The sequence below is a fragment of the Rhineura floridana genome, chromosome 5 (genome assembly GCF_030035675.1).
Source record: "Rhineura floridana isolate rRhiFlo1 chromosome 5, rRhiFlo1.hap2, whole genome shotgun sequence".
NCBI classification, from domain to species: Eukaryota; Metazoa; Chordata; class Lepidosauria; order Squamata; family Rhineuridae; genus Rhineura; species Rhineura floridana.
In genome coordinates this window covers 152,117,560-152,134,127 of record NC_084484.1, presented here as the reverse complement: position 1 = coordinate 152,134,127, position 16,568 = coordinate 152,117,560, and the positions used below count along the sequence as shown (strand labels likewise).

Here is a 16,568-nt window from a genome sequence, read left to right as displayed (position 1 = left end):
ACCTCCAATAGCATCTGGTATAAACCACCCTGTTGTAAGTTCAGGTCTGTGACGTGACGTTGGCAAAATTGTCAATATATCTTTTACAACTGACTGACAGAAGGAAATGAACAATTGAGTTAATGAATAGCCCACGTATCAGTTCATATCTTAGACCATAATACACAAAATGTATACTCATCATGAAAGCCACTGAAGAAGACTACTTGTCGAAACGCGTTTGGCTACGTTATACATTTTGCAATTTATTACATATGGGCATTGAGTTATGCGTATTGGCCACTGTTCAGAAGTTGCCCTTTATCTCTATATTTATATTATCTTGACGATATCATATATTTTGTATTTTATTGTATACGGGCACTGATTTTTCCATTATTTTGCTGGCCTTTTTTATTATTATATGAAAATATAGGGATTTTATATTGACTGTTCATATACATATTAAATTTTTTACATCGTTTTATAATTATTTGGCATGGAAATAGCCTTGGTCACCCTGTATGATGACCTTTGTCGGAAGAGAGACAAGGGGAGTGTGACTCTGTTGATTCTCCTTGATTTCTTAGCGGCTTTCGATACCATCAACCATGGTATCCTTCTGGGAAGACTGGCTGAGTTGGGAGTGGGACTGCATGGCAGTGGTTCTGCTCCTACATGGCAGCTCGGCTCCAGAAGGTGATGCTTGGGGAACACTGCTCGGCACCCTGGACTCTCCAGTATGGGGTTCCACAGGGGTCAGTTCTCTCCCCCATGCTGTTCAACATCTACATGAAACCGTTGGGTGTGGTCATCCGGAGCTTTGGAGTGTGTTGCCATCAGTATGCTGATGACACGCAGCTCTATTTTTCATCTTCTTCAGGTGAGGCTGTCAATGTGCTGAACCGGTGCCTGGGTGCGACAATGGACTGGATGAGGGCTAATAAACTGAGGTTCAATCCAGACAAGACTGACATGCTGTCAGTGGGTGGTTCTTCTGACTGGATGGTGGATGTCCAACCTGTCCTGGATGGGATTGCAGTTCCCCTGAAGGAGCAGGTTCGTAGCTTGGGGGTTCTCCTGGAACCATCTCGGTCACTTGAGGCTCAGGTAGCCTCGGTGGCACGGAGTGCCTTTTACCATCTTCAGCTGGTGGCCCAGCTACGCCCCTATCTGGACAGGGATAACCTGGCTTCAGTTGTCCATGCTCTGGTAACCTCCAAGTTAGATTACTGCAATGCGCTCTATGTGGGGCTGCCTTTGAAATTGGTTCGGAAGCTGCAGCTTGTGCAAAATGCAGCGTCGATTGGTAACAGGGACCAGACAGTTCAAACATGTAAAACCGATTCTGGCCTGCTTGCATTGGCTGCCTGTATGTTTCCAAGCTCGATTCAAGGTGCTGGTTTTAACCTATAAAGCCTTACACGGCTTGGGACCACAATACCTGATGGAATGCCTCTCCCTACATGAACCCACCCGTACACTACACTCAACATCTAAGGTGCTCTTCTGGGTGCCTACTCGGAGGGAAGCTGGGAGTCTGGCAACAAGGGAGAGGGCCTTCTCAGTGGTGGCCCCCAAAGTATGGAATGATCTCCCTGACAAGGTGCACCTGGTGCCAATACTGTTATCTTTTCAGCACCAGGTCAAGACTTTCCTCTTCTCCCAGGCATTTTAGCATATGTTTTTATTTTTTTTAATTGTTTTTAAATTCTTTGTTTTAAAATTTGTATATTGGTTTTTAATTGCTGTGAACTGTCCAGAGCTTCGGCTATGGGGCGGTATATAAATGTAATAAATAAATATATAAACAAACTTTCATCAGTGTTCATTACAAATCATTACTGGTTTCTGCTAGTAGTATGGTACCGTCTGCGTATCTTAAATTATTGATATTTCTCCCTCCAATTTTAACACCTCCTTCATCTTGGTCCAATCTCACTTTCCATATGATGCTTAAGCTATAATAAATTGGTCATTGTTTATCATGCCATATGCTTTTGTTAACAGGAGTCGGGGAGGAAGACTGATCCCAAAACAAATTTGTTAGATGGTAAGGTGCCACAAACTTGTTTTTACTGCTGCAGAATAGCAGGTCTATCTCCCTGGACTGTATTGTTAGAATGGAGAGTACCTTTTAAGTTTCCTTCTCCCCTGCAAGAAAAACAGCAAGAAGAAAAGTACCACAATGGTGCTGTGTGCTGGTGAGAACCTTTCTCCGTGACATGCTTGATATTAGCAAAGTAGTACAACCCACATCAGCATTCTACTGCATGTGAAGACTAGGGTTAAGATACCTGTAATTGATACTGAAACCTAATTTAAACACCAGAATGAAAACGCATATATATCTTCAGACTATGTATGTGGAGACTAGTCTTTTTTTTCAAACTTTCTATAAACAAAAATCCGGTGCAGCTGGAAAAAATGTAGTTGAACTCAAACTGGGATCTTCCACCTGCAGTGTGAAGCTGTAATAAATAAATAAATAATATTATAAGCCACCTATAGAACTTTAAGGGGCAGCATAAAATATAAAAATTCTTCCACTTCATTCTCACGTGTGAAAACCAGACTTTTGCTTTTCTGAATTAAATGTAGGCTTTGATATTTTTGCTATTTGTGAAATCTATCTGTCACTCTTGTAAGCTGAGAATTGTTTGCTCCCATGTCTTTGACTTATCAGGACAACCTTTCAAAGCTTGGTACTAGAAAGTATCTCAGGCTCTCCTGGCCCTCTCCCTCTACATGTCTACGTTGCAGAAGTGGGCTAATCCCCCTTCCCTTCCCTCCTATACCATGACACATGCACTTGAGGTAAAGCCTTTATATACACAGGAGTCATAGAATCAGAGTTGGAAGGTGCCTTTAAGGCCATCGCGTCCAACCCCCTGCTCATGTCTGACTTACAGGATATTTCAGCCCTTTTCACTTGGTAAGAATTGTCTAAATTGGGCAACTGCATGAATGGCCACCTGCCTGGACTGCCTGTGTCACACATTACATTAGGTGTGTGGTATGGAGTGCCAGGCACCTGCCTCTCAGCTATGCAGATTGCTGCTTCTCAGGTGACTGAACTGGGACTCGGTGTTTAGAAACATTGAGCACATAAATCCTGGATTTTAAAGAAAAGTTATGTTATCTCTACAATCCCCATTTTTTAATATGTTCCTATGGTGCTGCTTAAGAGGCACCTTTAGGTTTTTTTTATGTTTCACTTTTAAAGCTGTTTTTAAACTATTTTAAGTGTTTGAAATCTCATTAAAAAAAGCTTCACCCAAATTTTTTCAGCTAGTTTGAAACCTAGTTATAAAGATTTGCCTTAGCATACACATGCAAGTCCTGAAGCAAATTCATAAGTATCTGCAAACATTTCCAAAAGTCAAATTTGACCTGAAGCATTTCAAGGGTATATCAGCTAACAAACTCAGCTTTGCTATAGTTCCAAAAGGTGCAAGACCATCTTTAAAAAGAGGACACTCATTCTCACCCTAAAACTATTTGTCACAGCAGGATGCAGTTCTTGCTTGCTAACATTTTGAGGACTAAAACTTTGTTGCAGAACTGGCCTCTAACTGCACTGACCTATGTAGAGAACGATTCAGCCTTTCATTTTAAACATTTGCAGTACTGTATGGTTATTATTTATCAGTTTTCCTAATCCCATGGAAATTAACGGTTTACAGAAAGCCTGGAAGGAAATTTTTAGTTGAGATTTCCCATTCCTTTGAAAATTATGGGTTTTATCCAACGAAGTTGTCCCATTAATGCAAGGATGCCCACCCGCACAGTGCAACTTCCTCACCTCCAAGTCTGTTCTGGGGGAGCACATAGGGAGAAAGGAAGTCCTGATGTGCAGGTGGAAGTCCTTGTGCTAACTGGACTTTGTTGGATACAACCCCAAGTTTACATTTGGCAAATGTGACTGTGGTTACTATAGCTTCAATCCTAAGAAAAGGAAGTCCACAGAAGTAGTTTCCCTCCCCTTCCCCCCCCCAAGCCTCTGAAGGGTGGGTGGGTGATCCAGGACAATGTAGGATGGGGAGTAGCCTAAAAGTCTGCTTGGATCCTAAGTAGATATAGGTTGAAATCCTAAATTATCTGGGAATACATCCCATTGAACCCCAATTACTTGAGCAGACATGTATAGGATTGTGCTGTCAAAAGGAAGTTTCCTGTCCTCTCATCAGTAGTCTTCTATGCTCCATCCCACATTGCTCAGAAGGGACACCCAACCCTCCAGAGGCTTTGCGGGTTGCAGGTGTCTGCAAGAGGGAGAAGGGGGTGGGAAACTTTCCTACTGTGGACTACCTTAGGATCCAAACCCATAGGATCCAAACCCATGACTTCTTTTGAAAATTAAAAATGCCTTATGATCATTCAACTACAACTTATGGCAATCCTATGAATTAGCAACCTCCAATAGCATCTGTTATAAACCACCCTGTTCAGATCTTGTAAGTTCAGGAATGTGGCTTCCTTTATTGAATCAATCCATCTCGTTTGATCTTCCTCTTTTTCTACTCCCTTGTTTTTCCCAACATGACAAATACCATTGCATATAAAATTACCTTCAAGTGTTTAAAGTCTTACCAAGGTCTTTTTTAAAAATCACATTTGACTTGAACCATTTAAATGTACAGAGTGAATATTTAAAGTAAACTCATTTAACGAAATATATAAAACCTCTGTAATTATTTTTTATTAGTATCAACCAGGAAACCAGATGTTCAGTACTCTCCTGAAGTTATACATAAACAAATGCAAAATTGAAGTAAGAATCTTAAAAGTCAAAATTGTATAACAAAACAATACTCCATCAAAAATGTGTGTAAAGTTACAAGAATGCTATCTTTAAACACTGGCACTTCAGAACCATAATTTATAATTACAGAATTGCCAATCAGTTCCCAAATTAGTCCGCAGGTAAACATGAAAGAATTAATAAATGCCAGTACTTTGACTGAATATGCACAAATTTTTAACTTTGGTTTTCAAAGCAACCTGTATTTTATCAAATCAGAGGTCAATGGAATACCATGTTGCATCTCACACCTAAATGAGAAAAAAAGTATTTTCCCCATACAGCTATCTTTAACTTACAAAATGGGCAAATATCAAGAATGCATTATAAAAAGACTAACAGAAAAAGATACATCTTATCTCATCTTAGTTTTGAGACAATATAAAATTTTGAAAATGGGGTAGGATTAATGCAGTTATGAAAGCATGAATTCTTACAGATCAAACAATGGTACCACTTATAGAAAACATTAGCAAAGTAAAATCTTTTCCTGTGGGACATTTACTACCAAGAGGTCATGGTAAAAAGCCCACAACTATTACTTGACATGGTATCCTAAAAGGATTACAGTAATTTAGCATTTAACATTACCTGCTTGGATAGGGGTACACTCACCTCTGTGTTCAGGTATTTGCAAATACAACTCTCATTATTGGCCAATGGAGTCACATATGTATATTCCTCACAGATCAAAATGAGAATATATTCTCATCAGGTCCTCCAAGGACACATATTTGAAGTTCTTTTTCCCCTAGAGGTATTCTATGCCACTGAACTGAATTCTATACTTCTTAACCCTCCAAAACTGGTAAATTTACACAACTCAGTAGAATATTGTATGTAGCAAAAGCTGAGCAAATACAGATTGGCTAAGAACAGGATTCTTGAAAAAAATGTGGCCTCTTACATGAAGAAAAAAAAAACCTTTGCATATGCCTGTATATTTTTCTACCCTATCATGATTATGTAGGGTATGTATCATTACATCAACTTATTGGAGAGACAAAAGAATGCCATTTTGATGTGATCGCAAAAGGGCATAAAAGAAGGGACGTGCTTTCCAGAAAGAAAGAGAAAAATATTGACTTTACAAGGGCATCTATTAAAAGGACAACAATACTAATTTAAAAAATGTATTTACTTAGAAGCAATCAGAATGTCAACAGCTACAACTTTTTTTTTTTTTGCAATTACAGAGTGGTATTTAGTTAACAGATCAATTTTTTTTTATGCAGACAACTGATGAAAATGAGTAATGAACTACATCTGCATGTGTAACTAATTTGTGCTGTGCACCAACAAGAAATCTGCTTTAAACTTTCATGCCAATTTACAACCCCCTTACTGTACTAGGCAAGGTTAGTGGCCACTGAGATACCACTAAAGGACAGGGCTACCAAGACACATTTGGTAGTGTGTTAACTATACAAAAAAGAAAGTGAGAGAGATAGAGACACTGTACAGTTTAAAAACAAATCTTACACAGCTTTATGTTTAATTTTTTTCTCTTTAAAAGGAGTGAGTTGTGTACAGGGGGGTTAAATGCTTGTATAGACAAGAAAAACTGATCTAAGAGGATTATTCATCATCATCCTCTTCCTCCTCATCGTCTTCTTCCTCCTCATCTTCCTCCTCCTCTTCCTCCTCCTCCTCTTCATCATCTTCCTCTTCCTTCTTTTTCTTGCTTTTCTCAGGCTTAGGAGGAGCTATCTTTTTGGCTACCTCAGGCTTCCCCTTAGCCCGGTACGCAGCAATATCCTTGGGAGGAAAGATGCAGGAGTTTAGCTACACTGTACACCCCTTGGTAAAGAGGGAAGGGAATATCACTTTAATTAAAGTGTATTCCAGCTATATTTGACAAAATTGTAATTCAAAGCCTAGAACTTGCTCAGATGACTAATATGTGTAGTATACACCTCGGTTCAACACTATATGTCAGTAAAGAATGCTAATACCTTATTGAAAGATTTCATGCACTTCAGTTAAAGAGCAGACAGTGCCACCTTCAGCATGCAGTAAGTCTATCTTTTTGACTTCATGTAACGTTCAACAAACCAAGTCACCTACCTCAAATATATATATATATTTTAAAAAAGTAAACAGGTTACATTAGTTATGGTAAATTTGTTTTCTAAAAGAAGTAACAAGATGGTCAGTGGCAGCATACTTCTGAATACCAGGTCATGCTGGCGGGCTCCTATACAGGTCACTGGGGTGTTTTAGCAAGCTCTTGTGTTCTAATGGATATAGGTTTCCAAACAGGTTTTTAGCTATTATTCCCCTTAGTGTCCAAATATTCAATGACATCTAAAATGATAGCACACAACACCAACAATTAGGTGTTCCTACCCATCTTGCCGATGCAAATCCATGACCCACGGTGTTGATCCATTAGCTAGACCTTTCCCAGTACCACACTGTGTTAGGGTATTTACACCATGGCTTAATTAATTATCTCAGCTAAGGGTGACTTGAGTTACTTCTGATTATGTAACTATGGGACAAATTGTACACAAATGATTGGTCGTCCTCTCCTCCATGTTTTGTTTTGGGGGTTTTTCAGGGGGTGGGTGGGGTTTTGTTACTTTTGTTCTCTTTGTAAACGCATGAAACCCAACAAAATATTTATTAAAAAAACTAAAGGTGGCTCAATAGGCTATTATTTTGTACTCTAAAGGAGGACACCAGAGCACAAAACACACTATCAAGTGTGAAGTCTGTGCAAATTCAGTGGATGACCCTTTTCAAATCAGAAGTAGCACCCTGTCCTCATAACTTTCTCTACATATTTTATTAGAGAAACATCTGCTGAATTTTACATGCGTATCCCCTTCAAACTTGATTTTGTAGCGGGTTAAGTATTTTGTATATGGGTATCCCTCCCCAAACACGAAATAAGTATATGAAACTGACTTGAGAGTCTGACCTTCTTTCTATTGCACACTATTTATAATCTGCACAGAACCCACTTGTCTGGTAATATTCTACAAGCATTACAAAATAAATAAAGCAACGCACTGGCTACAAGATACAGCAGTCCTTGTTAAGACTGATACACATTATTTCAAAATATATAAACTAATGTGTATTACTAGTAATTACACATTATAAGTGTTTAGATTTAGTTAAATTTAGTAGGCTACACGTTATTTTAAAGGGTCTTTTCAATATTTTGCCTCCCAAAAAGAGTTACTTGGAAGTATATTCCACTGATGAGTGTTTTTGTTTGGTTTTTTGAAATAAATGTTAGGTAATATAAAAGACCACAGTACCACTTAACATTCCAGAGAAAATGCAAGCATACATAATGTTGAAAGGAATGGAGCCTTAATTCCTGATGAGCGATATCCAGTTAGTCATACTCTGAGTAAGTCTGCTGAAATTTCAATGGGTCTACTCTGACTAACATTGGATATTATTCAATATATTTAATGACAACATATTTATTTATTATTTGATTTATATCTAGCCCTTCCTCCCAACAGGAACCCAGGGCAGCAAACAAAAGCGCTAAAATACTTTAAAACATCATAAAAACAGACCTTAAAATACATTAAAACAAAACAACGTTAAAAACATTTTTTAAAACCTTTAAAAACATCTTTTAAAAAAAACATATTAACAAGCAATTCTAACACAGACACAGACTGGGATAGCTCTCAACTTAAAAGGCTTGTTGAAAGAGGAACATATGCCTGAATGGCTAAAAAAAATTTAAATTAAATTAATTAAAAAAGGCTATTTGGCATTTACCTTTTCATACTTCTCCTTCAGTTTGGAGGCCTTCTTTTCAAAGGGTTGCTTATCATTTGCAGAAGTATTATTCCACATCTCTCCAAGTTTCTTTGCAACATCCCCAATAGAAAGACCGGGATGTTCTCCTTTGATTTTTGGACGATACTCAGAGCAGAACAAGAAAAATGCTGAACTGAAAATTAAATTTCAAACAATTAATACATAAAGGTTAAAATTACTGGATTATATTCAGCAAGTTGGGAGCTTTTGGTACTACTCGCAAAGCACTATATAACAGAGCAGACCAATAAATAAAACACAGTTAAATGCTGCCTCCAAATCATTCAGCTATTACTACCCTGGATGCATGTCAGTGCAATACTGCTGTATGATACAGCCTAATCATAAATACTACTCACGGGGGCCTCTTTGGTGCATTTGGATCCTTGAATTTCTTTTTTGACTCTCCTTTAGGTGGTATGTAACTTTCCATTTCTCTCTCATAACGAACCTTGTCAGCTCGTGCCATATCTTCAAACTTTCCTTTCTCCTTAGCAGACATAGTCTATAAAAAATAATTCAGTGTGCATTCTCAGTTCCAGATTACACCCAATTCCATTCTGGATTTGTAAATTTTATTAGCAAATATGCTTTCTGTTCCTAAGAAATAGCTGCTTGCAAAGTATGTATTTGGGTATTTATTGTACCACTTTAAAAAAAACCCAACAACTTACCTTCCACCTTTCTGAACATTTTTTTGAGAACTCTGAAAAGTTCACTGAAGCATCAGGGTGTTTCTTCTTGTGCTCTTCCCGGCAAGTTTGCACAAAGTAGGCATATGAGGACATTTTACCTCTTGGCTTTTTAGGATCACCTTTGCCCATTTTTTTATTTTTTCTGAAAGACAAAGTAGAAACCTTGGAGCACTAGTTTGATCTTCCATACTGTATGGGAGACAAAGAAAGAGAAGCTGACTAAAAATTGCTTAAACTATTATTCTGAACCATTTTCCTAAATACTTTAAAGCAACATTCGTGGACAACTATCTAGGCAACCAAATAGTTGCATATCAGTGTCCCAGTTTGCATGTCACTTTACACCATAGCTTGCTCTTGGCTTACCACTCATGCTTTGCTTGAGGGAAATGAACCACAAGTGTTGATTTGCGAGGTTTATATTTGGCTTACCACTTATGGTTGCTTTGGCTGCTCATTAAACTTTAAAGGAATGTGTGAAATAGACCATTGGTTGCAAATCTGTATCATGTTCCATATTTTATGTTTTATTATGACTTTCAGTTATTATGTAGGCCTTCACCTCAGCTTCAGGAAAAATTCCTGATGGAAATTAGCTTTCAATAATTTACTCTCATATTTTTTAATATTACAACTTAATATGCAGGCATGTTGACATGCTAGTGAAAATGCTACCAGTGGCAAAATTTCCATCTTCAGATAATCTTACTATTAGCTATTTCTCAAGTTCTGGCAAAGTGGGAACAGAAGCAGAACTTCCTTCTGGGGCGACTCGCGGATTTAGGAGTTGGAGGCACTGCTTGGCGGTGGCTGTGCTCCTATCTTGGGAATCGTCTCCAGAAGGTGATGCTTGGGGAACATTACTCGAGTCCCTGGGTGCTCCAGTATGGGGTCCCGCAGGGCTCAGTTCTGTCCCCCATGCTTTTTAATATCTATATGAAGCCGATGGGTGAGGTCATCAGGAGTTATGGAGTGCGTTTCCAGCAATATGCTGATGATACACAGCTCTATTGCTCCTTCTCATCTTTTTCAGGTGAGGCTGTTGCTGTACTGAACTGCTGCCTGGCCGCGATAATGGACTGGATGAGAGCGAACAAACTAAAACTCAATCCTGACAAGACTGATATGCTGTTAGTTGGAGGGCCCTCTGCTCGGATGGTTGATGTCAGACCTGCCCTAGATGGGGTTACACTTCCCCTAAAGGAACAGGTCCGTAGTTTGGGGATCTTATTAGATCCGCTTCTGTCACTTGAGGCTCAGGTAGCCTCGGTGGCACGAAATGCGTTTTACCAGCTTTCGGCTGGTAGCCCAACTACGACCCTATCTGGACAGGGAGAACCTAGCCTCAGTTATTCATGCTCTGGTAACCTCTAGATTGGATTACTGTAATGCTCTCTATGTAGGGTTACCTTTGAAAACGATTCGGAAACTTCAGCTAGTGCAGAATGCTGCGGCCAGAGTTCTTACTGGGACAAAGAAATTCGACCACATAACACCTATTCTGGCCCAACTGCACTGGCTTCCAATATGTTTCCGGGCCAGATTCAAAGTGTTGGTCCTTACCTATAAAGCCCTTAACGGCACTGGACCGCAATATCTGATGGAACGCCTCTCTCGCTATGTTCCTACCCGCTCACTCCGCTCACCGTCTAAGGCCCTTCTCCGGGTCCCAACCCATACAGAGGCCCGGAGAACAGTAACAAGATCTAGGGCCTTTTCGGTGGTGGCCCCCGAATTATGGAATGCCCTCCCAGATGAGATACGCCTGGCGCCTTCCCTGTCATCTTTTCGGCGCCAGGTAAAAACCCACCTCTTCACCCAGGCATTTTAATGTATTTTATGCTTTTAATCTTGCTTATTTTATTTCTAGTTTTCTTTTACTTTGTTTATATAATGTTTTATATTGTTTGCGCAATACACACTTGCTGTATTTTAAATATTGTGGTTTTATCATGTTGTACACCGCCCTGGGAGCTGCTAGCTATAGGGCGGTTTAGAAATGCAACTAAATAAATAATAAATAAATAAACAAACTAGGAAAAAACTAGCAGGAAAAGTAAACTAATATTACTCACTAAATAGGTAATTTATCTTTCTCTAACAGAAAGTATTCCATACAAACAACTATGAAGTGCCACAAGAACTGCAGAAAACTGATACCAGATTACAGATGAAAAATATTTTCAATTATTATTCTTAGAGATAAAAACACTAAATCTTGTGAATCCTCTTAATGTACTTTATTCTTATACTATGTTGCAAAGCATTCTCCTTCGGCTATAATCTCAGTACAAAAATCTTCCTACACAACAGTGGCTTACACACAGGTAATCTACTAAACAGATAGTAGTCAGCTTTGACAGGACAATAACCTGTTTAGCAATGATAGGAGACAAATAACTGGCCCCTCCAAGTGACTGAAGCAGACACACCAACCTAATTCAGAGATCAGTGTGCATGCATATCAGGTGCTAGATCTGGGGTTGTAAATTCTTTCATGAGCATGGGGCCCAATACAATAAGGCATGGGTGGAGAACCTTACGCCCAGGAGCTGGATGCAACCCTCCTCTTGGAACTCTCCCCAGCCCACACCCCTCACTGGCCCCGCTTCAACCCCAGGTGTTTTTGACTGGCTGGAATGTGTCCGTGAACTCCAATGCCTCTTGCTTGTCTGGATGGAGGATAAAGGGGGGGTATGTATAAAAATAGCCTACTGTACAAAGGTATAATTCCAATTTTTCTCCATCTACTTTTATCTCTGGCCTCACCCACCACTAGCATGTGGCCCTCAGAGGATTGCCCAGAATGGAATGTGGCCCTCTGACTGAAAGAGATTCCCCACCCCTGCAATAAGGAGGTCTATGCAGAGAAGCATGTGTCTACATTAAGGTCACTTTTGCTTGACTGGGGTATTTAACTACAAATACCAATATAAAGCGTGCTAAAGAATGGAAGAGTCTGCTTTATTATAGGATGAGATTTTATGCACAATAGTTCCTTCATCATCTGATGGGATAAGTGCCTACAACACCACATGGCACAATACAGTACTGCTGCAACAGTGCACGAGTTTTTGCATACGATGACAGGGCCCAATGACTCTTCTGGAATTATGACTCTTCTGGTAGACACTGTATACTCACACTTCCAAGGTTTTGACAGACATCTTCACCAAAGGTTCCTGAGTAAACTTAGCAGTCTTGACATAAGACAGCAGGTCCTCTTATGAATCAGTAATTGGTTAAAGAATAGGAAGCTAATAACAAGACAATTCTCACAACAGAGGGATGCAAGAAGAGGGACCCCAAGGAGCTGTACTGGGACCAGCACTTTTTAACTTGTTCACAAATTATCTGAAGTTAAGATAGAGCAGTAAGGTGGCCAAGTTTGTTACAACACTAAATTCTTCAGGGTGGTAAAAACAAAAAGCAATTGTGAAGAGCTCCAAAAGGCTCTCTCCAAATTGAGGGAATGGGCAATAAAATAGCAAATGCGATTCACTGTAAGCAAGTGTAAAATGATGTACATTAGAGCACAATAAAAAATAAAACTAACTTCATATATACCCTGTTGAAGTCTGGGCTACAGTGAATGATCAGGAAAGGGATATAGGGGTTATGGTGGATAGCTCAATAAAAACATTGACCCAGTGTGTGGAAGCTGAAAAACATGAATTCCATGTTATGGATCATTTAAAAGGGGATTGAAAATAAAACTGCCAATATTACAGTACCTTTATACAAATGTATGGTAAAACCACACATGGAATACTGTGTAGAGTTTGGGTCACTACGTCTCAAAAAGGGTATTTATAGAGTTGGAAAAGGTGCAAAAAAGAGCAACAAAATGATCAGGAGCCTGGACCAACCTCCCTGTGGGGAAAGGTTACAATGTTTAGGGGTTTTTAATTTAGAAAAAAGGCAAGTAAAGGGGACATGATATAGGCTCAGGAACATAAGCACAGTGTGGAGAAAGAATATGGGGGGAAATTCTCATAATGCTAGTAATGGGGATCATTCGATACAGCAGAATGGTGGGAGATGCAGGAAAATACAAGTTAAGTATTTCTTCACACAGAACACATTTAAATGATAGAATTTGCTGCCACAAGATGTGATGATAGCCACACATCTGGACAGCTATAAAAACGGCATTCATTCTTCATGAAGGATGAGGCCATCAATGGTTACTAATCATGATGGTAATCTGCTGTCTCCAGGACCAGAAGTAGCATGCTGGAGAACAGCAGGAGAGGGCCACTGCCTTGATGTCCTGCTTCTGGGTTTCCCATAAGCATCTGGTTGGCTACTATGGAAAACAGGATGCTACACTAGACAGGCCTTTGGTCTGATCTAGCAGGGCTCTTCTCATATTCTTAATTTCTCAAATTAAGTAGTATTACATTTCACAGACCCAAACAGTTTTCATATCTGTGCTGAGAATTTCTCTCATTTGACAATAAATATTGCTAGGGCAAACTAGGTTTTTATTCAGGTTCTCCATACTGTAGCTTGTACAACTTGACTAGGGAAACGTGCACAGTTCTAACTGGCAATGCCACAGAAAGCAGAATTTCCTATCAGTTTGGCATGAGGACAGAAAAAGATTTGTGCTCCCTGACTAAACATGTCCGGTCTAAAGTTTCTGTCAAGTAAACAAGACTCGAAAGCCAAGAGTTGCTCATGCCTACAATGGATGCTGGGTCACGGAAGGCAGTCTCAGAATTAAGACATGAGGCTGATGGCACTAACTTCTTAATTAAAACAGAAAAAGAACTTGAGGTTGGTTTAAAGCAGGCTATAAAATGTATGTGATTTACCTTAAATACCGATAAAAAATCTCTAACTCACAAATGTGCTTTATAATGCTTGTATTATTGTTTGAACCTTCATAATTACAAGTTAATGTAAAAACACCACCATTTACACCCTCTAAAAAACTGAATTGTTTAAATGTTTTAATTCACACTTTATTTCATAAGCAGTGCTTTATTTATTGAGTTTTATTCGCATTAATTATGGACACTTTTGTTTAGTGAAAAAAGTTTTCGGTGATGTTAAAAAAAAAAAGCAGCGAAGTCCACACTACAGATATAAATTAAGTATCAAGGAGCGGGTATTTCGAGGTTGTTGAATTAAATTACATCCCTCTTTAAAAGCTACGTTGCCATGAGCTTGGCTACAAAAGCTGTCTCGATGTGCAAGGGCGAGGGCGCCCGACGACAATATAGCTACAACTGTATAGCTGTGGGATTCTTCTCGATCTCCGTGTGCTTTAATCTATACAAGCGAGCCGAGAAAGGGAGGGTTTATAATGGCGCAGCTTCTGCCTAAGAAGGTCACCGCCGGCAGCAGCGGATCTCCTTCCATTTTGTGCGAATGCCTTGCTGATGAGAGAAAGTCCCCTTGAAATGCGTGTCGCGGGCGCTCAGCTGGGGCGGAAAGGCCGCGCTTTCGGCGGGTGCGCGGGACCCCGAGCCTCGATCGCTTGTGCCGCGGCGGCAGTGACGGCAATGGCAATAGCGCTCCCCCTTGCATTGGCTTTACAGTACTTGCTTAGCAGGAAGCGAGGCCGCTTCTCGGAATGGCCGCTGCTCATAGAGAATATGGCTCCTTCCTTCCCTTTGTGCGAGAGAGAGTGTGTGTGTGTGTGTGCCGGTGCGCTCTATACTCTGGCGCACACACTCAGCCATTACAAGCAAAAGGGGAAAGGCGGGGGAGAAGCGTGTCTCGTTTCCACTTAAGGGAGGGGGGAAAAGCCCACCTGAACCCTCCCCCCCAAGAAAAAAAAATCCACCCGCGGCCGGCCAGTCGGTGGACTGGGCTTTTAAACGGTCGCCGGAGGTTTTCTCGCCCAGGGAGAAAAGGCGCCTTGAAAAGTTCCCCTAAACTGCGCCCCCGCCCGCTCGCGCCTCCCCCTGCCTGCGCTTCAGTCAGTCTCTCTCGCCTTGTTTTCTCTCTCCTTCCACACGGCTCTCGTCAGCCATGTTACAGCAAGCGCAGCTCCCGAGGTGATTTATCGCCCCGAGGCCAACAACGCCCAGAGACGCTCCCGCCGTTCGGCATCGCGGGGCTCCCCTAGACGAGGGGCACCCCTCCCCGCTTTCCCGCACTCGAGCCCTGCCCAGCCACGGCGCCTGTGTTGCAAAGTCCGTCTTCCACCGCTCGCCTGCCTCTCTCTCACACACACGACTCTGCTGCAATGGCTCTATCGCTGTGCTATGTAAGCAGCTTATTAACACTCAGCCCGCTTTCCTCCTCCTCCACCACCACCACCCGGGTTCGCCACCAGACCAAACCTTCCCTCTCCACGTACACGGGTTTATAGAGCTCAGCCCGACCCTGATTCATACATATATTTACGAGCAGAACGAGGCCGCTTTCCCGGCATTTATGATCCACCGTCGCCCACTTCTCAAACTCCCCAGTTGGTGTGGATTGGGCTTTTATTTTTCTCTTTCCTAAAAGCACACTTGACTGTCTGTCCACCACCCTCCTCCGCGTCCAAGGCGCTGAGAAAAGTGTGTGTTCAGCCCCGGCCTGATTCCCCCCCCTTTGTGTGTCTATGAGGGCTAATCCTGCCCCTCGCACCCCAAAGCTTCACACCGTCTCCCCGACTCGGAGTTTTGGCCTGCCCAGTCAGCCGGCCACCCAACCGACGACCCCCGCAGAATACTTACCCCGTGCCACACTCTCGTGCACGCAAGAATCTCAGTTCACACAAGCCACAAACACACGCTCTGGCCACCAAGGCTGCCTGGATCTCGTATGTATCCCAATGCACTGCAATGGCTGTGAGCGGGATCGATACGCAGCCTCCTCACTCTCTCAGCGCTGGTAACATTACTCTCAACACAGCCCTCTTTTCATTGGCTGCCGCCGAGGCAGGAGCTAAGCTGGTTGGAGGAACACCTTCCATTGTCCTGACCAGAGAAGGCCGTTGATTGGACGCGACGGGATACACGTCACGGGGGATTGAAAGGGCGCGCAAATATAAAACTGACTGAAAGGAGATGGCTGAGGCGGGATGTACAGCTCTGAAGCTGAAACTAGTGCTGTACTGCTGTGTATGAAGAGAGCAGCTCATAGGCAATCACATAACTCTCAGTAGAGGCAAAGGGAGGTTCATTCCCTTAGCTGCACAGCCATTCCCACTTCCAAATAAGCACTCCCATAGCCTGTATAAAGAGTCCTAAAACTTCACCATACACTGACCTAATCCCTACGTTTAAGGCTAAATAAATCTTGAAGGTCATTCTTTTGTATTAACTCTAATTAAATGGCCCATGGATCTG

General features: G+C 41.3%; 1 protein-coding gene across 2 annotated transcripts; it reads right to left on the bottom strand.

The window, feature by feature from the left end:
* Window positions 1-4,659: 4,659 nt before the first annotated feature.
* On the bottom strand, window positions 4,660-16,124 carry HMGB1 (high mobility group box 1). Of its 2 annotated transcripts, XM_061628474.1 has the most exons (5): window positions 15,954-16,124; window positions 9,253-9,415; window positions 8,938-9,083; window positions 8,537-8,711; window positions 4,660-6,541 (listed from the first exon to the last, which is right to left on the bottom strand). In XM_061628474.1, the coding sequence occupies exons 2-5, from the start codon at window positions 9,400-9,402 to the stop codon at window positions 6,362-6,364; spliced, it is 651 nt and encodes a 216-aa protein (XP_061484458.1). In that variant the 5' UTR covers window positions 9,403-9,415; window positions 15,954-16,124; the 3' UTR covers window positions 4,660-6,361. The 2 variants fall into 2 exon arrangements, with proteins under 2 accessions (XP_061484458.1, XP_061484460.1); XM_061628476.1 differs by lacking the exon at window positions 15,954-16,124 and having other exon boundaries at window positions 9,253-9,440.
* Between the last annotated feature and the right edge of the window lie 444 nt (window positions 16,125-16,568).

Bases quoted from the DNA above. Each gene is read 5' to 3' on its own strand.
- HMGB1 (XM_061628474.1), bottom strand. From the start codon at position 9,402: ATGGGCAAAGGTGATCCTAAAAAGCCAAGAGGTAAAATGTCCTCATAT. The intron at 9,084-9,252 runs GTAAGTTGTTGG...TATTTTTTATAG, and splicing joins AATGTTCAGAAAGGTGGAAG to ACTATGTCTGCTAAGGAGAA. The intron at 6,542-8,536 runs GTAAATGCCAAA...TTTCCTCCCAAG, and splicing joins TGAAGGAGAAGTATGAAAAG to GATATTGCTGCGTACCGGGC.